This window comes from Saccopteryx leptura, chromosome 3 (genome assembly GCF_036850995.1).
Source record: "Saccopteryx leptura isolate mSacLep1 chromosome 3, mSacLep1_pri_phased_curated, whole genome shotgun sequence".
In the NCBI taxonomy this organism is placed as follows: domain Eukaryota; kingdom Metazoa; phylum Chordata; class Mammalia; order Chiroptera; family Emballonuridae; genus Saccopteryx; species Saccopteryx leptura.
Window position 1 is genome coordinate 176709562 of NC_089505.1, and position 26857 is coordinate 176736418.

The 26857-nt window shown below is 37.4% G+C and overlaps 1 protein-coding gene across 1 annotated transcript in view; it reads right to left on the bottom strand.

The window, feature by feature from the left end:
- GMDS (GDP-mannose 4,6-dehydratase) overlaps positions 1-26857 on the bottom strand; it is a 770392-nt gene that overhangs the window by 426225 nt on the left and 317310 nt on the right. The window contains exons 5-6 of the mRNA XM_066376915.1: positions 21487-21679; positions 20550-20654 (exon numbers count right to left, since the gene is read on the bottom strand). Of these exons, the coding sequence (XP_066233012.1) occupies positions 20550-20654; positions 21487-21679 (298 nt within the window). The remainder of the gene's footprint in view (positions 1-20549; positions 20655-21486; positions 21680-26857) is intronic.

The window sequence follows — 26857 nt, forward strand, 5'->3', positions numbered from 1 at the left end:
CTTTGATTCAAACTAAATTTTGGGTCATTTTGAAAAAAATTTGCAATTTATTGTATAATTAATAAGATTTAAATTATAATTGTACTTCTGTAGTTTTTCTTAGTACGTATGTATATCCCAAAAAGTCGGGTTTGGTTTTTTGGGGTTTTTTTTTTTGCTTTGTACTTATTTTGACAAAACAGTATTTTGTACTTTACCAACACTCTTACCAGACCATTACTAAAAATACCTGAATCATTTAAAAAAATACTTGAAGGTTTCATTAATTTTCCCAAGGATCTTTCAAATACCTCTGGTGTTTACCCATACCCTTCCATATTCATCATCATCCTTTCCTGACTTCCCTAACTTTAAAATGTTCACTGGTTTCACTGCCAGAACCTCATTTGTAAATGGCTTTTCCTGTGAGTACAGCAATTCTCCAATACTACTTACATTTTTTTTTCTTTTTTGCAATTCATGGATATCTCAGTGACTACTCTTAATTTATCTGTAAACATCATTAATGCATTCTTAGTTTCTGGTTTAGAATCATTTCTAATTGGCAGGCCCTCCTGGATTTACATTTCTCACTGTCCAGTAGCCCCACCACAATCCCACTAATAGGATTCCAACAGTCTTTCACCGTGGAAGGGAAAGGTAAAGAAACATGCTCTAGGACCCCGCAGTGAAAATACAGGAAGAGAGAAGAAAAGAGGAGGGAAAAGGAAACAACCAAATAAATGTTCAAAATCTATCAGATACTGTACTAATCTTTTTTGCATCTGCTCTCTTATATTACCTTTACAGTCAATCCAGGGGTTAGTGTGTTGTCTCGGACCCTAACCATGCGCCTGGCAGGTAGACATTATTATTGCCAGTGCAGAAGAGGAAACTGAAGCCTGAGTAAGTAACCTGGCCAAGCTGAATCCATCTAGGCCTGGCTCTGAGTAGCTCAGCACAGTTTTATACACTGGGTGCATGCCAGCTATACTGTGGATGCTGTGTTAGCTGCGACCAGACAAACGTCAGTTTTGTTTCAAATGTAAATTTCACAGAAATTATAAAACATTAAAAAAATAAATTTAACAATCTCAGGAGCCTCACCTTAGTAGCTGGGAAAAAAACTTAACTGTGTTTAGTGGTAATAACCACCTCAGTGAGACCAACTATTGCTTCAAAACTCTTTAATGTTTAAGCAGTTACACTCCATCTCTCCCTCAAGGAGTATAACAGGAAGGCAGCTGTATGATCTCCAAGGGTACATGTCATTTGCGAAGTATCATAGTCTACAAGCCAGATGATGAAATTTTGTACCCAACCAGAAAGGCTACCTAGAACCTGGTGGGCCCAAGATGAGTGGCCAATAATCTAACCGTTTCCACACAGACAAATAGTATTGTGTAAAATCTATGATGCTCAGCTGAACTGTAACATGAGCTTACTTCATACTCTTATTTTACAATGGGCACTAAAATTCTTTTCAATAAATTAAGGCTATGATGCCTACCTAAAAAAACAACAGAAAGTACCTTTAATACACAAAAATACAAATAAAATATTGAGCTATTTGATATTGGTTTGCTAGTTTCCTCATATTGGTATAGCAACATAGTTTGAATTTGCTGCTCAGACTAGCAACTACCAATTTAGTAATTTGTAAAAAGATTATTTACATACATATATATACACACACAGAGAAAGAGAGGGAGAGTGTGGTGGAAGGGAAAAAGAGTACTTTCTGACTACTGGTATTAAATAAAAACAAGTTCCAGTTATTTAATTTATACCATAAATTCTAGTATTTCCTAAAGCACTGAAATATCTATGAATTTGAATAATTAAAAAAAAATCCTTGAATAAAGTGAACCTCTGACATTACTATTACTGTAATCCTATGCATTGAAAGGTGATAGCACATTCATTTAATGGTTATCTTACAGCAAAGCCAGAACATGGACTATATAGTGTATTCCCATAGGAAAGCTTCTTTCTTGTTAATAATTTATAATAAAAGATAATTATACTCATTTATGTTGGAGGCGAAGGGAGAGTCCTGGGCTCACCTGGATATGTTCTCTAAACCAGTGAGTCCCTAAAGTGAGAATTCTCCAAATGATTAGGAGAGCCCTGAACTAACAATCCTGCTCTCTGGGCTTCCCTGACTTGGTTCTGACCTGCAATTGACCAAAATACTTAATAGTTTTACATAGAGGTATTCAAATCAGAATGTTTTCTGCCTGTGTTTAGGTAAAGGTGTGCTAAAGCTCTATGAAGAATTTACTGCAAAGTAAAAGTGGTATGTAAAGAAAGAGAAGATCTTAGCCAGTCTAGATTTGGTGAGGACATTTCAGAGTAAAATCTTTTGCTGGGCTTGTCACCCTCAGAACTACTGACATTTTGAGCTGGGTTAGCCTTTGCTGTTGGAGTTGTCCAATGCATTATAGCACATTTAGGAGCCACCCTGGCTGCTGCTATACCTCATCTCCAATTGTTATAATAACTAAAAATATCTCCTGACAGTCTCACATGTCCTCTGGGGCACAATCACACTCTCCCAATCTTCATTCCTCAACCCGCTGTTGAGAACCACTATCCTCCAGTATTAATCTTATCTTTAAAGTAATGAATAAAGAATGATCTGTAGAGAAAATCATTCAAAATTTTATTATGACTTAAGTAATTACTTTTTTCATAAATTCTAGCTTTAAAATTTGAAGATTAACTTATGATAGTAAATAAATATAGTTAAACATTTTAAGAAGCAAAACACTTGGCAGCTAAAAAAAAAGCTCAAGTCTAAAACTCAAAAACCACAAGTTCATGAACCTTAAAATGTCAGAGTCTCTCAGTCAGGTGAATACTGTGTTTAGACTAATATATATGATTTCTTATGAAGCCCATATTTAGAGGAATGTGCTGTGTCATCTAAAAATGGCTCAATATCTAAACAACAGTAGTACACTATCCATTTGCGGTAGTCTTAAACGGTTAATTATGGGTACATTTAAAGTACTTTATAACTTCTTATTGCCACATGATTTTCAATGTATTTTGTATTAGTTCTGTTCCTCTTCATTGTCAACTTCTTAGTCATATTCAAGGTAAGCTATTTGTTTTATATCACATTTATATTTTAGTATTATAAAACTGTTTTATTATGATTATTTCTGCTAAATACCTGAAAAATATTGCCTTTAATCAAACTAAATAGTGTCTTTTACAAAAGGTAAGAGCAATTGAGATAAATTTCCAACTTCTCCACTGCTTCATGCCATAATATAAGTAACCAGCTCTGCCTCAAGGGGGAAGAATTCTTCCAGTTCCACTTTTAAAATTCCTGTATGTGCTACTTCTACAAATATGAACATTTATGTCATTCTTTCTTGCCCAGGACCGTTTCTAGTCTCAGTGTTGACATTTGTTAGTTTGGTGACCTTGACAACTGAACTAAATCAGTTTCTTCACTGACAAAATAAGTGGAATGTAATGATCTTTAAATTCTTTTCTATCTTATAAATTCTGAGAGTATTTGGGAAGAAATACATGCAGGTGGATTCTAACTGTCTAATCCCTAAAAGGTCTTTAAAAGAAAGAATATTAACTATATATTTTAATTAAAATATACATTTGTATATTTAAAAAGACTAGAAAAATAAAAGTATATATCATTTCTATATACACATAGAGAAGTGTGTATGTAAAACAAGTTAATTAAAATGCCTCAGAAGTACATTTAGAGTATTAAATCACTATGTGAAATGCAATAAAAAAAATAGATCATGGGTACAATTTTTTATTATTGTGATGATGATGATAATGATAATGATAATGTTGATGATACTGACCAAACTATTCTTATTCCCTCAGCTGAGAAATAATAAAAAGTTTTTCTTGACTAAAAAAAAAGTATAAAATAAAATAAGCACATACATGCACCAGCCTCTTAGAGGTATTCATTAGACTCTCGGAATTAAAGAGCAAACAGAAAGTCTAGCAACTAAAGAACTCCTGAAGGAAGAAGGTAGTGATGAAGTCTTTTTATAAGGCTCCATGACAGAGAAATTGGCATAGCTGTATATTACACATGGAAGAGAGCATTATTTAGGCATCAAAGATAGATGGAGAATGAAGAGGAAAAAACCTACTGCAAAGAGGTAATACTTCATCCAGAGTTGAGTTAATGTTCCAGAAAAAGGAGGAGGAGGAAGAGAAAAAGAGGGGTGAAGGAGAAGAGGAAGAAAAAGAAGGAAGAGGAGGAGGGGGAAGGAGGATGAGGAGGGAGGAGAAGGTTGAAGTCTGTGGGGCAGGGGAAGAGCAGGAGGAAACAGAAGAAATAACAGTGCTAACATGAACTGTGATTTCTTACTCAGACTAACAGTATCCAAGGGATGAAGCCAATCATTGCACATGACTCATTGCTAATAAACTAACAACAATGAGGTAGGTTCACTTAAACAAACTTTATTTCTCCAGTTGATTATGGAAGTTGTATATTACGCAGACTTACCTGACCTACACATTTATAATAAGTCAACATAAGAAAAATATCCTCAGAAAAGGACTGGAACTCTTAAATTGATCTCCTTCTCCAAAACCAGTGACATCCATGGTAGAATCAAAAGTAAACAGGTCCCACAATTGTGAACCAGCAGACACTTGAGCCCCACTGCCTACACCAGAGCAGTCCTGGTGTCAGTTTTCTCCTCAAGGACATGTACTCTGGGAAGTCTCTCAGAAAGCCACACCATTCCCTAACTGTAGAAACCTAAGACACTCATTCTAGATTCATATTAAAAATGATAAAAGTCACATTCCAAAAGGAAGGAAAGAAGCAAAGAAGGGGGGGAGGAAGGGGGGAAGGAAGGGAGGGAGGGAGGGAGGGAAGGAAGGAAGGAAGAAAGGAAGGATATTATATGCTACAGTCATCAAAATGAGGAAATTAAGTTTATTCTAATTGTTTGATTTTTCTATCTCTGGAACTAGAAGGTGGGCTCTCTCTCTCTCTGTTTACTTTTTTTTTTTTATGAAAGAGGGAGACAGACAGACAAACAGGAAGAAAGATGAGAAGCATCAATTCTTCATAGTGGCACCTTTGTTTTTCATTAGTTGCTTTCTCATATGTGCCTTGACCGCGGGGCTATAGACTAAGCCAGTGATCTTGGGCTTCAAGCCAGCAACCACGGGGTCATGTCTATGATCCCACACTCAATCCAGCAACCCAGTGAGCCCACACTCAAGCCAGCAACCTTGAGGTTTCGAACCTGGGTCCTTTGTATCCCAGGCCTGCGCTCTATCCACTGCACCACTACCTGGTCAGGCTCTCTCTGTTTACTCTTAATGAGCATGCAAAATGTTTTTTTCAATTTGTAACTTATTTTATTTATAACATATTAATGTTATATAAAATTATAAAGGTCAGCAAATTTGTGTTTCTGACATGTCAAAATAGAAGGCTGACATAAGAATAAAACATATTAGCAAAATGGTTTAATTATCCAGGTCATTAATAGTAGGTATTTGTTATATTAACTTCTAAAGTAATGAAAAATTAGAATTAGAAATAGTACTATTAGTTTTTATTAATAGGCTTGCTTATAATGTTCTGATTTGTAGAATAATCTTAAATTTAAGAGACTTTATTACCGATAAACAATATATTTGAAAAGAAACTCTAATATTCTGATTCACAAGCCACTTTAAATAATCAAAAAATTTCTCAGTATATTTTTTTTTAGCGAGTAAGAGACAGGAAGGGAGAGAGATGAGCAGCATCAACTCGTACTTGTGGCACCTTAGCTACTCATTGATTGCCTTCTCATACATGCCTTGACTGGTGGGCTCCAGCTGAGCTAGTGACCCCCTGCGTAAGTCAACAACTTGAGATTCAAACCAGCAACCTTTGGTCTCAATCCAGTGACCATGGGGTCATGTCTATGATCCTATCACTCAAGCCGGCAACCCCCTGCTCAAACTGGTGAGCCCATGCTCAAGCCAGCAACCTTGGGGTTTCAAACCTAGGTCTTCAGTGTCCCAGGCCAACACTCTATCCACTGCTACACCAACTGGTCAGGCCAAAGCAAAGTATTATATATATGATATTTTCCTCACAGAAATGTAATATTTCTATACAATAAACACAGACTTTATTACCTAAATAGAAACTATATAAATGTGTATTTCCAACAGAAACATGTCACAATAGCCACATTTGTGGCAAATAGAAAAATATTTATGTACATACAGATATATGTAAATCAACGAGCCAAATAAAATATTTCAAATTTGGACAAACCACATGAAAGAAAAAGTCTTTCAGATACATGTACAGTTTATAGAATTTATTCATAAAATGACTATTCTTTTTTTAAAATTTTTTTCCAAGTGAGAAGAGGGGAGGCAGAGAGACAGACTCCACTATGTACATCAACTGAGATCCACCCAGCAGGCAACACCATCTGGGGATCATGCTCTGCCCATCTGGGACCATGCTCGCAACTAAGCTATTTTTAGCACCTGAGGTTGAGTCCCCACAGAGCCATCCTCAGCACCTGAGGCCTATGCACTCAAACCAATAGAGCCATGGCTGTGGGAGGAGAAGAAAGAGAGAAAGAAAGAGAGAGAGAGAGAGAGAGAGAGAGAGGGAGGGAGAGAGAGAGAGAGAAGAGGAGGAAACCGGCCAGGGTACAACTACATTTTTAATAAAAAGTACATTTTTTAAAAAGTTGAGTGTTTATAAATAAAAGTACCTTGTTAATATCTGTAAATATTATATAGCACATAGTAGCATTTATTCACAGAGCAGGATACATATAAGTTCATGCCTTTTATGGACATGTAATTCCAGAATTTTATGTATTATTCATTATTAATTTATAGTAAATATGACTAAAATGCCTCCATTTTATAAAAAGCAACCCTGAAGCAAAAGCATAGCAGTCACCATTCCTTATTTGAAAGAATGACAGGCTAGATGGCTGACTGAGGGACACAGAGCAAGTTTCTTGATCAATGGGTTTGTTACTCTGATCAATGATTTCCAAATATTAATTTTATACTAAGCACAGGTGATCTGAACTGTCTTTAGTGGTATCATAAACTTCTCAACAAAACAAAATAAGTATCTTAAAAATAAAACCAAAAAGGATCGGAGTGGAGAAGATGTATAATAGCAAACTGAGGAGCAAGACTGCTGTGATGAAATATGAACTATGCCACAGACCTTAGGTCAGTCAGTTACTGGTTTTTCTGGTTCCACACCTCAGTACAACAGTAAGCACAACAGAACCAACCCCAAGTGACCAAAATGCTTCAGGAATTCTGATTATAGGTGGGATAACTATTGACTCTCTTTGATTTCAATATTTATTGAAAATCGGTAAGACTCTTGAGAGCTTTGGGAGAAATTCATGTTGAGCACAATTGAAAGTTTTTTGATTTTAAGGATCTAGTTCAATGGTTCTCAAAGTTTTTGAAGTTGGGGCACATTTAAAATCCTGCAAATAATTTTAGGCACACTATCTACAAATTTCTGAGAAATAATGTTATAATAATTAAGTCAAATATTAAAGAAAAAATGTAAAGTCCAAGCATGCTTTTATGGTAATTAAACAAAATAAATACAACAAAATTAAATTTATTATAACATAAGAAAACATTTTTTTTACATTTTTTGAGTTATGTTTTTTAGAATTCATAAAAAAGAGGGGTTAAAAAATAAAAAAAACAACAACAAAAAAGTTATCTTTTTATATATATAGATACATTCTTAGTAAGATTTTGTAAATTCGGCAGGTCCCTGCACGAATGTGTTAAATTTTTTCATTCTTATGTTTATGAGAAATATGAGCCTGATGTGTTCTAGTGATTTCTACAATGGGCATATATTTGAAAGGCAAACTCTCATTTCCTCGTCAATACATTGAAGAATTCCTTTCTTTTTACTCTTAATTGTGTTGAGGGTAGAAAATCCTATTTTCACATAAATAGGATGTTGAAAATTGTAGTAAAATGTTCAAAGCTTTTTTAGATATTGCCACATATTCTTTTATAGAAATCCAAAAGGCTTCAAGAGACAATTCCTTATGTTTAATCATCAACCCATGATCAGTGGATATAGCTGCCAGTTCTTCTTCTGTTAATGTTAAACTAAAATCACTTGAAGCTTCCATGAATGGGTTTCTAATCTGATCGTATTGTTCAGTGTTAAGTGATGGAAAATAAGAAACCAATTTTTCTTCTAAACTTATTAAATGTTCAACTATTATTGGAAGTGTTTCATTTATGCAAGTGTTATTTACTAATGGAAACATTTCCAAATTACCTTCAACAGCTTTTCTTTTCCAAATCTGTAGTTTTCTCTGAAACGCTTTCATTTTGTCAGTGGATGTGCGGATATTTTCTCCTTTCCCTTGCATTCTAGTATTCAAAATATTGAGCTGCTGAAATATATCAACTAAATACTGTAACCTGACAATCCAAAATTTGTAACCGAAGGAGGTTACAAAAATGTAACTGTTTCATCTTTTCAAAAAACGCAAGAAGTTCTTGTCCTAGCTCATGTACATGGGTACTTTTCCCCTTGACAACCACCTCATCTCAGTGTGTAAAAGCAGCCATCTGTGTTGTGAATCCATATTGATGCAAAACTTTTCGAATAAATGTAATTTGACAGGTCCTGTTTTAATCAAGTTTACCATCTGAACTTGATCTAAAACTTAATTTTTCTCCCAATGTTTTTGCCATCAAGGCCTCCCTATGAAGAAAGCAGTGAGTTATGATAACATTCTCATTTTGTTTTTTTTACAAAAGATGTAACACCCTTAACACAGCCTACCATGGAAGGGGTGCCATCTGTACAAATGCCTACACACGACTTCCATGTTAACTGCCATTTATCAAGAGAGTTATTCAAAATGTTCAAAATGTCTTCACCTTTTGTAGACACACCTAATTCTTTGCAAAAAATAAACTGATTTACTATTTGATCTTCATTAATAAAACAGACGAATGCTAAGAGTTGCGCTGTGTTGGTAATATCTGTGACTCATCAACTTGCAATGTAAAATTTGAATACTGAGGCTTATTACTGCATACATTTTTCTCAATATCAGAAGACATTTCTATAATACACCTGTGAACTGTATCATTGGACGAAAGAATCTTGCTTATTTTTATTACTGCTTCATTTTCTAACATTGACATGACCATTTTTATGCATGCAGGCAAAATAAGTGACTCAGCTAAAGTATGAGCTTTCCTATTTTTTGCTATCAGCTCTGAGACTTGATAAGAAGCAATTTGAGCTTTATCAGAAACAGTCATTATTCCTTTAACAGAATTTGCTGCTTTTGTTTACTGTTCAATCTCTTGAAATAACTTACAGATTAATCTTGTAAATTAGAGTATACAGTTTTAAAATATTTACTCAATTTACTAGGAAGCAATGATTCATTTGCCATTTTTTACATTCACATACTAAACATAGCGGTAAAGGATGATCTGCACTTCCGGTCCAAGTGAAACCAAAGCTTAAATAACTTTCATTATATTTGCGAGTAGGCTACAATTTTGCTTTCTTACTTGCACTTAACTTCTACTCACTTCTAGAATTGGATTCTTCAAAATCATGCTTCTTTGTGAGAAATCTATCCATTTTATTTGGGTGTATTTATCTAAAAATAATATAATGATGTGTTAATAATAAATATAATAATGATGTGTTAACAAAAAGAGCGGTATTTCCGTAATGAAATGGTATGATAGAGTAAAATAGAGTAACTATATTTATTTTTATATCTGGGCACATGCTGCAAACCAGTGCAGCTAGTAATTCCAGGTCTCGAGTGAGAATGGTGTGGAATTAAGAAAATACGGGATCTGAGGGCCCTGTAATTGCTGCTGACAAGAACAAAGCGCACCCAAAAACCGCATCTTGCTTTATTTATAGGGCAAAGTGAGGCCATTAGCAAATCTTAACTTTATACCAAACAAAGGATAAAAGAAAGTTGCCTCCAGTCTTTCCAGGGAACATAGGGGGTAGTGTAAACAATCCAGCACCACAGCTTAACAGCCTTTTGCAACCTAATCAGGCAAGTGAGGTGGGGGGTTGGGCAGACTGTCAGCTTACAGCCAATTTCCCACACCTCTGTCCCCCAAAAATCTAAACTCCAAAAATCCTGTTGGTGTTTTAGTCCCCACATATTTCTCTGGAATACCATAGGGCACACCTTCTAGGGCGCTGTGCCCTGGTGCACACTTTGAGAACCACTGATCTAGTTGGTACCAGCAAATGTTTTCTTAAAAGGCTAGATAGTAAATATGTTAGGCTTTGCAGGCCACAAGACTCTACTTTAACAGCAGCCAGAGATACTCTGTAAACAAATGGGTATGGCTATGCTCTGAAAAACCTTTATTTACAAAAATAGGCTAGTAGGCTGCGTTTGGCATAAGAGCCATAGTTTGTCAACTTCTGGTATAGAATATCTTTATATTAAAAAATAATTCTTCCATTGTTTTTTTTTTTTTTTTTTTTTTTTTTTTTTTTTTTTTTTGAGGATTTTAGCATCTATATTCATCAGAGATATTGGCCTATAATTTTCCTTTGTGTTGTCTTTGCCTGGTTTTGGAATCAGAATAATGCTCGCCTCAAAAAGGGAGCTTGAAAGTCTTCCTTCCTCGAATTTTTGGAACCAGCTTGCGAAAGATAGGAGTTAGTTCTTCTTTGAATATTTGGTAGAATTCACTTGTGAAGCAGTCAGGCCCTGGGCTTTTGTTTGTTGGGACTTCTTTGATAACTGTTTTAATCTCATTTGTTGTAATTGGTCTGTTTATGTTTTCTGATTCTTTCTGATTAATTTTTAAAAATTAGGCCCTGGCCGGTTGGCTCAGCGGTAGAGCGTCGGCCTAGCGTGCGGAGGACCCGGGTTCGATTCCCGGCCAGGGCACATAGGAGAAGCGCCCATTTGCTTCTCCACCCCTCCGCCGCGCTTTCCTCTCTGTCTCTCTCTTCCCCTCCCGCAGCCAAGGCTCCATTGGAGCAAAGATGGCCCGGGCGCTGGGCATGGCTCTGTGGCCTCTGCCTCAGGCGCTAGAGTGGCTCTGGTCGCAACATGGCGACGCCCAGGATGGGCAGAGCATCGCCCCCTGGGGGGCAGAGCACCGCCCCTGGTGGGCGTGCCGGGTGGATCCCGGTCGGGCGCATGCGGGAGTCTGTCTGACTGTCTCTCCCTGTTTCCAGCTTCAGAAAAATGAAAAAAAAGAAAAAAAAAATAAAATAAATAAAAAAAATAATAATAATTTTTAAAAATTATATATTTTAAGAAATTTGTCCATTTCATCTAGGTTGTGTAATTTTTTGGCATAGAGTTCTTTATAGTATTTTCTTATAATCCTTTTTATTTCTGTTGTGTCAGTTGTAATTTCTCCATTCTCATTTCTAATTTTATTTATTTGAGTCCTCTCTCTTTTTTTCTTGTTGAGTCTCGTTAAAGTTTCATCAATTTTGTTTACCTTTTCAAAGAACTAGCTCCTGGTTTCATTGATCCTCTGCATTATTTTTTTAGCTTCTGTGTCACTTACTTCCACTCTGATCTTTATTATTTCCTTCCTTCTACTACTTCTGGGCTTTACTTGCTCTTCTTTTTCTAGCTCTTTTAGATGCAGTGTTAAGTTGTTTATCTGAGCTTCTTCTAGCTTCTTAAGGTATTCCTGTAAATGCTATGAACTTCCCTCTCAGGACTGCTTTTGCTCTGTCCCACAAATTTTGAGTTTTTGTATAGTCATTGTCATTTATTTCTAGGAATTTTTAAATTTCTTCTTTGATCTCATTGTTAACCCATTCATTCTTTAATAACATGCTATTTAGTGTCCAAATGTTTGAGTATTTTTCAGTTTTTCTGTTGTGGTTGATTTCTAGTTTTACGCCATTGTGATCAGAGAAAATGCTTGATATGATTTTAGTCTTCTTAAATTTGTTAAGACCACTTTTGTGCCCTAACATGTGGTCTATCCTAGAGAATGTACCATGAGCACTCCAAAAGAATGTATATTCTGCTGCTTTAGGATGAAAGATTTTGAAGATATCTATTAAATCCAGTTGATCTAGTGTGTCCTTTAAGTCTGGTGTTTCTTTGTCAATTTTTTTTCTTGAGGATCTATCTAGTGATGTTAGTGAGGTATTAAAATCCCCTACTATTATAGTATTGTCTTCCATTGTTTTTTTTTTTTTTTTTTTCTGCATTTTTCTGAAGCTGGAAACAGGGAGAGACAGTCAGACAGACTCCCACATGCGCCCGACCGGGATCCACCCGGCACACCCACCAGGGGTGACGCTCTGCCCACCAGGGGGCGATGCTCTGCCCATCCTGGGCGTCGCCATGTTGCGACCAGAGTCACTCTAGCGCCTGGGGCAGAGGCCACAGAGCCATCCCCAGCGCCCGGGCCATCTTTGCTCCAATGGAGCCTTGGCTGCGGGAGGGGAAGAGAGAGACAGAGAGGAAGGCGCGGCAGAGGGGTGGAGAAGCAAATGGGCGCTTCTCCTGTGTGCCCTGGCCGGGAATCGAACCCAGGTCCTCCGCATGCTAGGCCGACGCTCTACCGCTGAGCCAACCGGCCAGGGCTCTTCCATTGTTTTTAAAGTCAGAAATTCTCATGGAATGTTCTTCATGCAGTCAAAAGGGACATTGTCAATTATTTTTTGATAGAGAAAAAGTACATGTTCCAAAAAAGCTGCATCAGTTTGGGCTCTACTAATTAGGCATTTGTGATGATATAATTTAGACTAGATTGAGGTGTACTGTAGCACCAGCTATAAAAAGAGTGTTTGCTTCCTCTGATAGGAGGGTAAGAGGGGACTGATGCTTAGCCTACTTATGAAAATAAACTCTAAATACTATAGCAATTATAGGCATACAGACTAAGGTTATTAACTAAAAATAAAATTTACCTATTTATTAAAGTATATCAGACAGAATCTTTACAATGGGAGAAAATATTTGCCAATATATTTGATAAAGGGTTAATAACCAAAATTTATAAAGAACTCCTAAAACTCAACAACAGGAAGGTAAACAATCCAATTAAAAAACGGGCAAAGGACCTGAATAGACACTTCTTCAAAAAGGATATACAGATGGCCAATAGGGATACGGAAAAATGTCCAACATCACTAATCATCACAGAAATGCAAATTAAAACCACAATGAGATACCACCTCACACCTGTCAGAATGGTGCTCATCAACAAAACCACAGACAATAAGTACTGGCCAGGGTGTGGAGAAAAGGGAACCCTCCTGCACTGCTGGTGGGAATGCAGACTGGTATAGCCACTGTGGAAAACAGTATGGAGATTCCTCAAAAAATTAAAAATGGAACTGCCTTTTGACCCAGCCATCCCACTTTTAGGAATATATCCTAAGAATACCACATCAATGATTCAAAAGAATATGTACCCCTGTTAAGCCAGTAGCTGTGGCCACCATCACAGCTGCCTGGCCCATGCAGGTTCACATTGGATTCGGACAGTCAGTAAAGAAACAATGGAGTCAAAAAATAGTGGGCCATCATCTTTAATCCTAGCTTGCACCCGGTGGGCAAGTATTGTACAACACACATTGGGCTCCAAAACCCACTCATTCAGTGCTCACAAAGCTACTGACTTATCCAAGTTTCCTAGAATTAAAGGTTTCTAGCTCACCAGACTTATTCACCTCTGTTCCCTAGCTTCTCACTCAACACTCCACCAGCTTGGCTGCTTCTCCTGGCCTCTTCCACATGGCCTTTCTCTGCTCTCCTATCTGCCCTCTCCTCTAATATTAATTTCAGGAATCAAGAGAGCAAGCTCCCCTTCTGCCCCCATTTTAAAGTGTAGAAATAAAAACCTTTAATCCAATATACAAAATAGGGAAGTCTCTAATACAAAGTCACTTATCTGGAGCATGATGGGATTGTACCACCCCACATCAAAAAGGGTGGGAAAGGCTTAATCCCAAAACCAAGCCCCAGGCTACAAGGATCTTGCCTGCCGGCAGCCCGCCCCCAACACTCATTAATATCACCTAGGAAACAGCTTCCATGTGGGCAGCGCCATCTTTAACAAAGTGAGCATAATATATTTTATCTGCCCAACAACCCCTATGCTTATTGCAGCATTGTTGTTGTTGTTGTTTTTGTGACAGAGACAGAAAGACAGAGAGAGGACAGATAGGGACAGACAGACAGGAAGGGAGAAAGATGAGAAGCATCAATTCTTTGTTGTGGCACCTTAGTTGCTCATTGATTGTTTTCTCATATGACCCTTGACTGGGGTGCTACAGTAGAGTCAGTGACCCCTTGCTCAAGCCAGCAACCTTAGGTTCAAGCTCGTGAGCTGTGCCCAAACCAGATGGACCCATGCTTAGGCTGGTGACCTTGGGGTTTTGAACCTGGGTCCTCTGCATCCCAGTCTGATACTCTATTCACTGCATCACTGCCTGGTCCAGCATTGCAGCATTGTTCACAATAGCCAAGATCTGAAAACAGACCAAGTGTCCATCAGTGGACAAGTAGATTAAAAAGCTGTGGTATATAAACACAATGGAATGGAAAAAAGAAGGGAATCTTACCTTTTGCGATGGCATGGATGAATGTGGAGATTATTATGTTAAGTGAAATAAGCCAGGCAGAGAAAGACAAATATCATATGATCTCACTTATATGTGGAATTGAATGAACAAGGTATACTGAGGAATGGCATAGAGTCAGAGGCAGGGTCACAGAGACCAGATGGACAGCTGTCAGAGGGAAGGGGGATGAGAGGATGGGATCAGAGAAGGTGAAGGGATTAGTGAAATTATATATACTAACACACAGATACAGATAATAGGACAGCAAATCCCAGAAAGAAAAAAGGGAGGGTGTTAGGGGAAGGGGGCAAAGGGGGTATCATGGGGGACATGTGGTTGGCGGTGAGAGTGTTTGTTATATTGAGTGGGACAACTGAATCCATGTTAACACAATAAATTAAAATTAATAAAAAATTAAAAAAAAAGTTTACCTGCAATTATTATATGCATGAAATCAATAAAACAACATTTATTTAAAACAAACCTAAAAAAAGTCCTACTATTTTCTAATTTGGACTAACTTGCTGTCCAGTCAGTAAAGTTTTACTGAATCTTGAGATAGTCATTCATTCATTTATAAATATTTATTGAATGCTTATTAGCAAGTAGACACTGTGTTAGATGCAGAAGATTTAAGAATTCAATACAGTCCTACTTTTAAGGAATTCTCAGTCTGGTAAAGAATCTCAGAAAATAACAATTAATTGTGATAAAACAATATGATTATAATATTAAAATTAATTTCAAGTTTCAGGAAATGCTATTAGTATCAGATAGCTTATCAAATACATATTACATCATTTCCATCTATGATTTTTCATTTAGTTATATAAATGAAATAATAATGAGATATCATTGATTTCTTGATAGATAATAAAACAAAGTGGTATATGCTACAAGGTTACATATTTAATAAACAATTTTTAAAAGCCCTTAAAGCAGATTATGCATAGAATAATCCTATTAGTATGTTTAAAATAAAAATACCGTATTTTTCGCTTCATAAAATGCACTTTTTTTCCCCCACAAGTGGAGGGGAAAATGCCTGTGTGTCTTATGGAGCAAAAAATATAGTATTTTATTAAATATTTTAACACACCATTTGGTTCAGAATATTTTTTTCTTATTTTCCTCTTTAAAACCCTAGGTGTGTCTTATGGTCAGGTGCAACTTATGGAGCAAAAAATATGGTAACCAGAACATTGCTGAAGGAACAGTGGGCCTGAGGACAGAACTGGGCATCACAGAGAGGGAAAGAACTTTTTATTTTTGTCCTTATATCTTCCTCCACTGTTTACTTTTTTTTTTAAATGAAAAAGAAGCAATTTAAAGTTAAATTTAAAAAAACAAAGTGATTAGCATCACAAAGACAAAAGTAGTTCTTATCAGATATGCAAATAGGGGATTTGGAGAAGTATATTTAAATTTATCTTTTCATTGTGCAACTACTAATGCTTTTCCCTATCCTAATCTTTTCCAAAACAATTGACTTTAATTTATTTATTTGCAGGTGGAAAGGTTAAGGGGAAAAACCACAGAAACCAAAACCCTGTGTATAAAACCAGTTTGCAACCCAAGAGGCAAGGACTTTCATTTGAACAGACTGCTTAAGCAAGATCACTCAGCCCTTCATTTTCCTTTCTCCTCTACTAAGGATACCCAACACAAAGTTAATTTAAAACCAATTATTGCCTACTAGTTAACTTTTTATTTTGAGTAACAGAAATGAAACACTGGGCTCTTATGCTTTAATAGCACATCATGGAAATTTTTTACCTTGCCAATTATACAATAAAATAATTACTGACACTAAAGATTCTTTTATAAACCTGTCCCTTTAATCCTTTTTTCATGACTTGGCTTCATTACATGGCTCTATACACACATACAATCTCACTGAAAAAGTTATAACCATTACTACAGTAGTCGTTTGTTGGGCAGATAAAATATATTATGCTCACTTTGTTAAAGATGGCACTGCCCACATGGAAGCCTGTCGCCCAGGTGATATTAATATTTGTTGGGGGTGGGCTGTGGGCAAGCAGGATCCTTGTAGCCTAGGGCTTGGTTTTAGGACGAAACCTTTCCCACCCTTTTTGATGTGAGGTGGTACAATCCAATTATGCTTCAGATAAGTGACTTTGTATCAGAGACTTCCTTATTTTGTATATTGGATTAAAGGTTTTGATTTCTACACTATAAAATGGGGGCAGAACAGGAGCTTGCGCTCTTAGTTCCTGAGATTAGCATTAGAGGAGACAGCAGAGAGCAGAGAAAGGCCACGTGGAGGAGGCCAGGAGAAACAGCCAAGATGGCGGAGTGATGAGTGAGAAGCCAGTTTGGGCAGAGTTTGTGCAGGGAGAAGGAAGGAGATGGGGAACAGAGGTGAATAAGTCTGGTGAGCTAGAAACCTTTGATTCTAGGAAACTTGGATAAAGTCAGTAGCTTTGTGAGCACTGAATGAGTGGGTTTTGGAGTCCAATGTGTGTTGTACTTGCCCGCCGGGTGCAAGCTAGGATTAAAGATGATGGCCCACCAGTTTTTGGCTCCACTGTTTCTTTACCGACTGTCCAAATCCAATGCGAACCTGCATGGGCCAGGCTGCTGTGATGGTGGCTGTGGCTACTGGCTTTACATTGTTGGTTATGAAACAATTTGTAACACTGGACTTCTTTCATTATTCTCAAGCTAACAGGCTAAAATTCTTACATTGTACAGATGATTTTTAAATTGTACAGAGTACACTTGTTTTGTAAAGATTTCTCACGCTTCAGTAAATCAGAATAAAATGACAGAAATAAACCATTTCTTATTTAAAACCCAATATTTGGAACAGGAGACCTAGCATGTTGCTAACAGTCTCAAGGACAACTATGAAAAGATAGTAAGACAATACAAACAAATACTTCTTTTTTTTTTTAACTGATAATGATTATAAACATAAGATGTTGGAAGCCAGAGGAGTGGCACCTATGACCAAGATGATGAAAATTAATTCAGTTTTCTGTATTCCCAGAACAGAGAACAAAATGCTTCATGATCGATGATATGTGTTAAAAACAGATGTCTTTTTTGGTTAAAAAAGGATGTAATCTTCTTTAGAAAAGCAATATGAAGAATACTTAGAATTATGTTACATCTTTTTAGAAAATTCCTTATATCTAGTAGCAGAGAGAGAAAGGGGGACATCCTAGCACCGAGCAACTTCTCTGATTAGTCACCCTTACTTGCTAAGAAACTGGATCTACTGTGAAGTAATTGAGAATGTTGATATAGGATAAAAGCTATTTAGAATCTAGCTGAATTTAGTTTAACTATGTGATAGATACGTGAATTCCAAACTGCCCTCTTAATGTTACGCTTATCTGTCAGACGTCAGTCACCCTTACTGGACTATTGCCCCTGAGACAGAGGAATTCCAAAAAGCTGACAAGCCGCCCCAAGGAGGCACTCTGGACATACCTGGACTTTTGATTCAACACCCACATGCTCGAAATTCTTCTTAACCCCATATAATTTGTCCCCCTAGCTTGTACTGGTGCTCTTCTCCTTCTTCCCGGGAGAAGTGCCTGGCAGGGTTGCTCTCTTCCTTTCAATAAAGCCTGTTACTCTGGTCTTTCGGACTCCCATGGATTCCAACACTATGTAATACCAATCTTCATTTAGGGTACTGAGAATCAATGTGAGGTGGGGCAAAAGTGGGTTTACAGTAATTAATAAATAATAAGAGCCCTGGCCGGTTGGCTCAGCGGTAGAGCGTCGGCCTGGCGTGCGGGGGACCCGGGTTCGATTCCCGGCCAGGGCACATAGGAGAAGCGCCCATTTGCTTCTCCACCCCCCACCCCCCCTCCTTCCTCTCTGTCTCTCTCTTCCCCTCCCGCAGCCGAGGCTCCATTGGAGCAAAGATGGCCCGGACGCTGGGGATGATGGCTCCTTGGCCTCTGCCCCAGGTGCTAGAGTGGCTCTAGTCGCAGCAGAGCGACGCCCCGGAGGGGCAGAGCATCGCCCCCTGGTGGGCAGAGCGTCCAGCCCCTGGTGGGCGTGCCAGGTGGATCCCGGTCGGGCGCATGTGGGAGTCTGTCTGACTGTCTCTCCCCGTTTCCAGCTTCAGAAAAATACAATAAATAAATAAATAATAAGATAAGAATGAACTCTTTTACGTACTCACAGCTGTGGGTCTCCTTCGGACCCACTCTAGTTTGCTCTGCTTCCACATGGAGTCACTGGACCCTAAAGTTTTGTTCCCTGTTTCATTGCCCATACTGACCTCTCATAACTAGAGTGCATGTGTATGAACTCTCACTCAGTGATCCAAAGCAGGGACCTCTCTTCCCATTTGTGTGAGACGGTTATTTTTACAATTCTGTTAATTCCACTCCCTTATATTTGAAGAGCCCCTTATTTCACAGAAGAGTATGTTTTCCTAGAATGTTTAAGGTTTTCCTATGTAAAACTGAAAGATTTCTGAGGTTAAATTTTGTATGATAGTGATTCCTTTTTCAGTATTTTCAATGTAGTGGTGCTTCTAGAAACTTTTCATCCCCTCAGGAGGCAGTTGTTTTGCTGTTTGAAACTCAGAGGTGAGCAGATATCTGCCTCCCACCTGTGTTCCTGCGTTTTTCTGGAGCAGCTGCTGAACAGTCTGCTCTGGGAATGCTCATTTAGTCTTTCCTTCTCCAAGCTAAACTCTTCCTGGTCTGGTTAGCATTCTTCCTATGACAGGTTACTTGCTGACTGACATCCTCTCAATATATTTCAGTTTTTCAAAATGTCCTGTGAACTGTGACATCCATTACTAAGCCTGGATCTAGATCTAGATTAGAGGAGACTGTGGCCCTTTCCTGTTTTCCTGGGATATAAATCTTTAGGGTGGCATTAGTAGAAACTTACTAATAGTTTCTTGTGATGGCTGTTAATGAGTTAACCACAATACTTCAAAGCTTGTCACTGGCACTATGGTAACAGATGAGGAGCACATTGTGGTATAGCATCATAGTCAGGGAGGTGGTGGGCTCTGTCTAGAGCACATAGCTCATCTCCGTGTCCAGTTTAGCACTCAGGATTTCCTTCTCCAGTGCTCTTCCTCTCTCAATGAATAGGGCTGATGATGCAATGTTCTTGGAACCAATCAGAGATGTCTTCACTAACAATGTAATAAATCTCAAAGTGACTTTTTCACAGGACATTATAGACATTTCAGTCAATGACAGGCCACATAATACAATGGTGGTTCCACAGGACTGTAATGGAGCTGAAAAATTCTTGTCACCTAGTGACCTCATAGCCATTGCAATGTCACAGCATAAATCGTTGCTCATTTGTTTACAGTGAAGCAGATGTAAACAAACCTACTGTGCTACCAGTCATGTACAAGTATAGTAATACAATTAGATAATACGTAATATTTGATAATAATAAATGAGTGTGTTACTCATTTATAGTATGTACTTTTCATCATTATTTTAGAATATATTCTTTCTAAAATAAATTATTTCAAATATATTTTAAAACGTACTCTAGAAGCATAGTAATTTCCGGATACCTAGTAAATGGAATATAAAGGAAAACTATTAAATAAACACTATTGAAAGTAAAAACATATAAAGATTCCACAGACTGAGTCTACATAAATAAAAGTGACTTCCAGAAACAAGTATTAATTTACTAATTATTCCTTTGCATTCATAAGAAATCTTCCGAATACTTAGGTTGAAATATGCTTGATAAGACTTACCAATGAAAATGGTAAAATTGGAACATCTTGTTTTTCATATGGGAATAAAAAAATCTAAAAAACTTAATTAGTAATTAAGAGTGGATTTTCTTCATTCACCACTTCTGACATCCAAAATAGTTAAATGTGAAAATTCCCAGTCTGTCCAGTACAAATGCAAAAAACACCTGCAACTTTTTACTGTTTTTCTTAAACTCTGAAATTCTCTTTCCCATTAATGCATTTACTAACCTCTTCTAGGACTCTCATGATTGAAGAGAATACCATTCACTGCGAAGAGATTATATGCCTCACGGAAGTTTACCACAATCCAGTAGGCATATAGTTTTGCTGCCCCTGTGGAAGAATTTTTAAAAAGCAGAAAAAAAACAGTGATTATTACAAAAGACAATGCCTTACTATTAAAGAGCAATGACTTTCACTCATATTAAACAATTAACAACTTGCAAAGACTACAATCTGTAATGTATCAAGATAGAAAAAAATACGTCAAAAGCCAAAGACAAAATAAAGGTTACTTTGCCAGTGAATTGGGTGTACAAGGAAATATTTAAGATCTAACTTTTGCAAACCTATGGCTCTTTCTTTCACAATCTAATTTCAACTGTAGTATATGCCATATATCAAGGAGACCTTCTTGGGTTTTATTCTCTTTTTCTTAGTATTAAGGAATTAGAAAGTAAAAAATATAGAACTTAATATTCTAGCTGCTTAGAAATTTCATCACTGAAGTTTTTCATAAATACTCTTTTTACAAATATAAAAGTGTAATAGAAATTCTTTTTTTTAAGGGTTTGAAATCAAGGAGACTTTCATCAGGGATATAAAAATATGAAACCATATCATTTCAGCACAACAGGTCAGAAAAAAAGAATTGTGTTCAGTCTAATTTTCCTTTCAAAGTTATCTGTAAGAAAGGGTTGAATGAACATGATTTGTGATATGAGGTGGTAATTTCACCCCGGAGGCAATGGCATCAAATACTTATAGTTAGAAGCATATAAAGGTATGCTATCAACAAGTCTAGTCACTGTAGTCTATCTTAATGTTAATCTCACACCCACATGACTTCAGTCATGAGACATGAGCAGAATTAGAGCAGAAATGTACACACGCCATCACTCAGAGAATGCAACACGTGCACAAGGCTGGGTGCAGGCAAACTCACCGTATGGCGACCTCGGGTAAAAGGGTGTGGTCTCCTTCTGGGGTATTTCTTGCACTTTCCCATAAAGTTCACTTGTTGAGGCTTGATAGAACTTCACAGAGTTGATGAGGCCACAGGTCTTAATTGCATCCAGAAGCCGTAAAGTGCCAACTCCATCAACATCTGCAGTGTACTCAGCCAGGTCAAAAGAAATCTGGGACAGAAGGCAGTACTGCATTAAGAGTAACAGCAACAAGGACTGGGGTAACAAAAACAAGTTATGTTTATGAGAAAATATTTTCTAATAGAATAAAAGAGTAGATATTATTTTTTTCTACCACCAAGTGGTTGGAAAATAGCTTAATAAGTATATGGTAATGGGAAGAATCCTACAACCACACATATCACGTACTAATTCTAGGCTGAAGTCCCTGGGGCAGTGTTTCTCAAAGAACAAACCCATGTTCCTCAACACCATCTGGGGTGTTCCTGAGATATAAAGACTGAACTGGTCTCTTGGGGGTGAGGGCTTGAAAATGCACCTTTATAATGAGTCCCAGCTGATTTTATTCACAGAGGAGTGTGAAGACATGTGCTTTTTAGAACAGTTGATTTTTAAAAAGATTGATTTATTTTCAATTTTAAGTAAAGATACAACAAAGACTTTCAGTATATTACATATAGAAACAATCTTTCATACTAAATGTTGCAACTTATTAATATATATTGAATTGAATGATTTCTAAGAAAAGGGTGTTGGCCCTGGCTAGTTGGCTCAGTGGTAGAGTGTCGGCCTGGCGTGTGGAAGTCCTGGGTTCGATTCCTGGTCAGGGCATGCAGGAGAAATGCCCATCTGCTTCTCCACCCTTCCCCCACTCCTTTCTCTCTGGCTCTCTCTTCCCCTCCCACAGCCAAGACTCCATTGGAGCAAAGTTTGCTCAGCACTGAGGACCGCTCCATGGCCTCCACCTCAGGCACCAGAATGGCTCCGGCCAAAACAAAGCATCGCCCCCTGGTGGGCGTGCTGGGTGGATCCCGGTTGGGGACATGCGAGTCTGCCTGACTGCCTCCCTGCTAACTTCAGAAAAATACAAAAAAAAAAAAAAAAAAAAAAAAAAAGGTGTTGAAATAATTCAATATTCGCAGTTTTAACATAGTCTTTGAGAATAAATATGAATATGTTTTTCTTAAATTATTTATAGGCACAAAAAACAAATTTATATAGTATTCAAATAGCCTAAAATAATAAGGCTGAAATCATACTCACTGGTTCATTTATTGGCCAAATACAATCAGGCACAGTGCAGATTTGCTTCCCTAATGCCTGGTGAACGACTTCAGTGTTCACCTGAAAAAACACCTCTCTGGGGTAAGTCAAGTTACTGGCCTTCATTACTGCCCAGTCCTGAGGTCCCCCAAGCAGAAGCTGCAGCCCTGTCTATGCACAGAGAATTTAGAAAACTTAAGTAATTGTTAACCAGACTCCTAATTCAGACCGCTAGACTCACCTCACCTAGGCCTCTCAGTAAAGCTCACATGGCAGCCCTGAGATTAAACAGAAAAAAGTGTTTCACCCACCAACTTTCAAAGCCAAGAAAGCACAACTGGGAGTTACTTAACTCTTTTTAAAAAACTTTTTGTGATAAAATTTACATACCATAAAATTCAGCCTTTTAAAGTGTACTGATCTGGGTTTTTTTGTTTTTTTGGTATATTCGTCGCTTTAATCAATCGTCACTCCTGTCTAATCCAGAACATTTTATCTTCCCCAAAATGAAATTCTGTACCTATTAGCAATCACATTCCATCTTCCCATTTCTACTGACAGCACTAATCTATCTCTGTGCATTTACTAATTCTGGACATTTAGTATAAATGGAATCATATACTATGTGTCCTTTTGTGATGGCTTGTTTCACATGTCACCTTTTCATTTCTTCTGGACACTACCTAGGAGTAGGATCATTTGGTAACACTGTATTTGACATCTTGAGGAGCTGCCATGATGTTTTTCAGTGCAGCTACAGCATTTCATATTCTCACCATTTGCGGCTACAGGATTTCATATTCTCACCAGTAGTGAACGAGGCTCCAATTCCTCCACACCCTCTCCAACATTTGTGTTACTCTATAACTGGAAGTCTGTGTCTTTAGACCACTTTTGCCCATTTTCCCCATTGACCACCACCACCAACCCTGCTTCTATGAATCTGTTTATTTTATTTTTTAGATTCCAAATATATGTGAGACATTAAGTATGTCTTTCTCTGTCTGACTTATTTCACTTAGCATAATGTCCTCAAGGTCCATCCATGTTGTCACACATGGTGGAATTTTTTCTTTTACCATTGATGGACACAGGTTGTTTCTTACCTTAGCTATTATAAATAAGACTACAATGAACATAGGAGTACAGAGAGCTGAGTGTTTTCATTTTCTTCCAATAAACCACAAAAAGTAGAATTGCTCAATCATTTGGTAGGTCTATTTTGGATTTTCCAAGAAACCTCCATGATGTTTCCCCTAGCAGCTGCACTAGTTTACATTTTCACCAACAGTGCAAGTAGTTCACCAGGGCTACTCCACAAATTCTCCCTCATACCTTCTTTTTACATACTGTACTCAACCTCAAAGTACAGATTTTTAAAGAATGTACATTTTAAAAATTCCGAAATCTACTATAAACCGATATACAGTGTGTCCATAAAGTCATGGTGCACTTTTGACCGGTCACAGGAAAGCAACAAAAGACGACAGAAATGTGAAATCTGCACCAAATAAAATAAAAACTCTCCCAGTTTCATACCTATTCAGTGCAGTTCGATGTGAGCTCAAGCACAGATTTTTTAGGGCTCCTTAGGTAGCTATCCCGTATAGCCTCTACAGACTCATCACTGACTGATGACCTACCAGTACAAAGTTTCTCCACCAAACTGCCGGTTTCCTTCAACTTCTTATCCCACCGAGTAATGTTATTCCTATGTGGTGGCGCTTCGTTATAAACGCGCCAATATTCACGTTGCACTTTGGTCACGGATTCGAATTTAGCGAGCCACAGAACAACACACTGAACTTTCCTCTGTACCATCCACATCTCGACTGGTATGGCTGTGGGCTGCTCTGCTGTATACACAGTGTTATGTCATAATCTGCACATGTGCACATGCTTCCACATCATCCTACAGAAACTGGGAGGGTTTTCCTTTTATTTGGTGCAGATTTCACATTTCTATAGTCTTTTGTTGCTTTCCTGTGACCTGTCAAAAGTGCACCATGACTTTACGGACACACTGTATATCAGCTTCACAGGGGCAGGGGCCTTGACTATTTCTGCTCACCACTAAATTCTGTAGAAGGACATACTAGCCAAAATGCACCAGGAATTTAAAAACAGAAAGTCATCTGACATTTGAAGAAAAGTTCTATTTATTTATATTTATGTACAATAAATTAAATAAAAAATATATTTAGCTACCTTACAACTGTTAATAGAACTATTATGCTCTAAAGCCCTGGTAGTAAACCACGGCTCGTGAGCCACATGCGGTTCTTTGGCCCCTTGAGTGTGACTCTTCCACAAAATACCACATTTGGGCGCTACCTTGATAAGGAATGTACCTACCTATATAGTTTAAGTTTAAAAATTTGGCTCTCAAAGGAAATTACAATTGTTGTACTGTTAATATTTGGCTCTGTTGACTAATGAGTTTGCTGACCACTGCAGTCTAAAGCATAAATAAATTGAAAAAGCATTTGAATAAAATATGTTAGTTAACAAAAATTCAAACAGCAGAAAAGAATTTCATAACAAATTGATGAATAAGGCCCAACTCCTTTCAGGTATTTCAGTTGAAACAAAAAGAAAAATCGTGAATGAGTTTAAAGAAAAGGTAGAATTTTCTCAGGGGAAATGAAATGGCGTTAATACTGAGGCAAGGCACACCACAGGCAGTTAGGAACTGCAATGCAAGGTCTGACAGAATAATACATCAGACTTGCAGGGAAACCTATTACCATAACCTCCATTCAAGTCCATGCTCCCACTACAGGGGCTGATGATAAACTGAAAGCTTTGATGCAAGGGTCCAAGAAGAAATCAACAATACAGCAAAACAAGACATGCTGATTATTATAAGCGATTAAAACACAAAAGTAAAAATAATGTTGAAATCAGGCAAGAGATCAGCTTGTGGATTTCCTCAAAACCAACTACCTGTCAGTCACATAATATATACTTCACACAACTGAGCAGATGACGTACACAAAGACATCACCAGAAGGCCAATATAGAAATGATAAATTATGTACTGGAAGCAGGAGATGAAGATACTGTATTCTCTCTGCCAAAACAAGACCAGGAGGTGATTGTGGTGCTGACCACAAACTTAAAATCAGACATTAAAGAAAAGCTGAAGAAGCATACTGAAGGAATCATAGTGTTAAATATAATGTAGAGGTGATCCTAATGGATCTGAAGACCAGGTAAACTTAATTAATTGAGAGTAAGAAGAATTGTGAAATATTCTGAAACTAGAAATATTATCAGGGAAGAATGTAAAAAAACAATGCCAGAAGTAAAAAGAAAACAAAGATGTAGGCTGACCTGTGGGTTGCAGTGGCTAGGGCACAGACCCGGGATACTGAAGTTGCCAGCCTGAGTGTGAGCTCATCGACATGAGCCCAAGGTCACTCACTGGCTTGAACAAGGGATCACTGGTTCACCCTGAATCTCCCCAGTCAAGGCACATATGAGAAGCAATCAATGAACAACTAAAGTGACACAACTATGAGTTGATGTTGATCATCTCTTTCTTCCCTCTCTCCCTTCCTGTCTCTCTCTCTCTCTCTTCCTCTCTAAAATCAATTAATTAAAAATTACAATAAATAAAGATGGATGACAGTAGAACATTAAAATGTGTTAAAGACAGTTGAGAGACAAAAGTTAAATGTAACAGAACACTGAACAAAGCTTTTTTTTCTTTGCAATTCCCTAATGACATGATTTTAAGCATCATTTTTACCATTTATAAATCTTGTTTGTTGGTTCTATTTAGATCTTTTTTAAATCGGGTTGCTCATTTTATTTTAAACATTTTTACTTTTCAATTACAGTTGATGTACAATATTATTAGTTTCAAGTGTACAACCTAGTGATTAGACATTTATATAACTTACAAAGTGATCACCCCAATAAGTTCAGCATATATCTGACACCATAAATAATTGTACTATTATTGACTATATTCCCTATACTGTATTTTATATTTCCATGACTATTATGTAACTGCTTGTTCATTTATTTTGTTTTTTAGATTCCACATATAAATGAAATCATATGGCATTTGTCTTTCTCTGTCTGACTTATTTCACTCAGCACAATACCCTCTAGGTC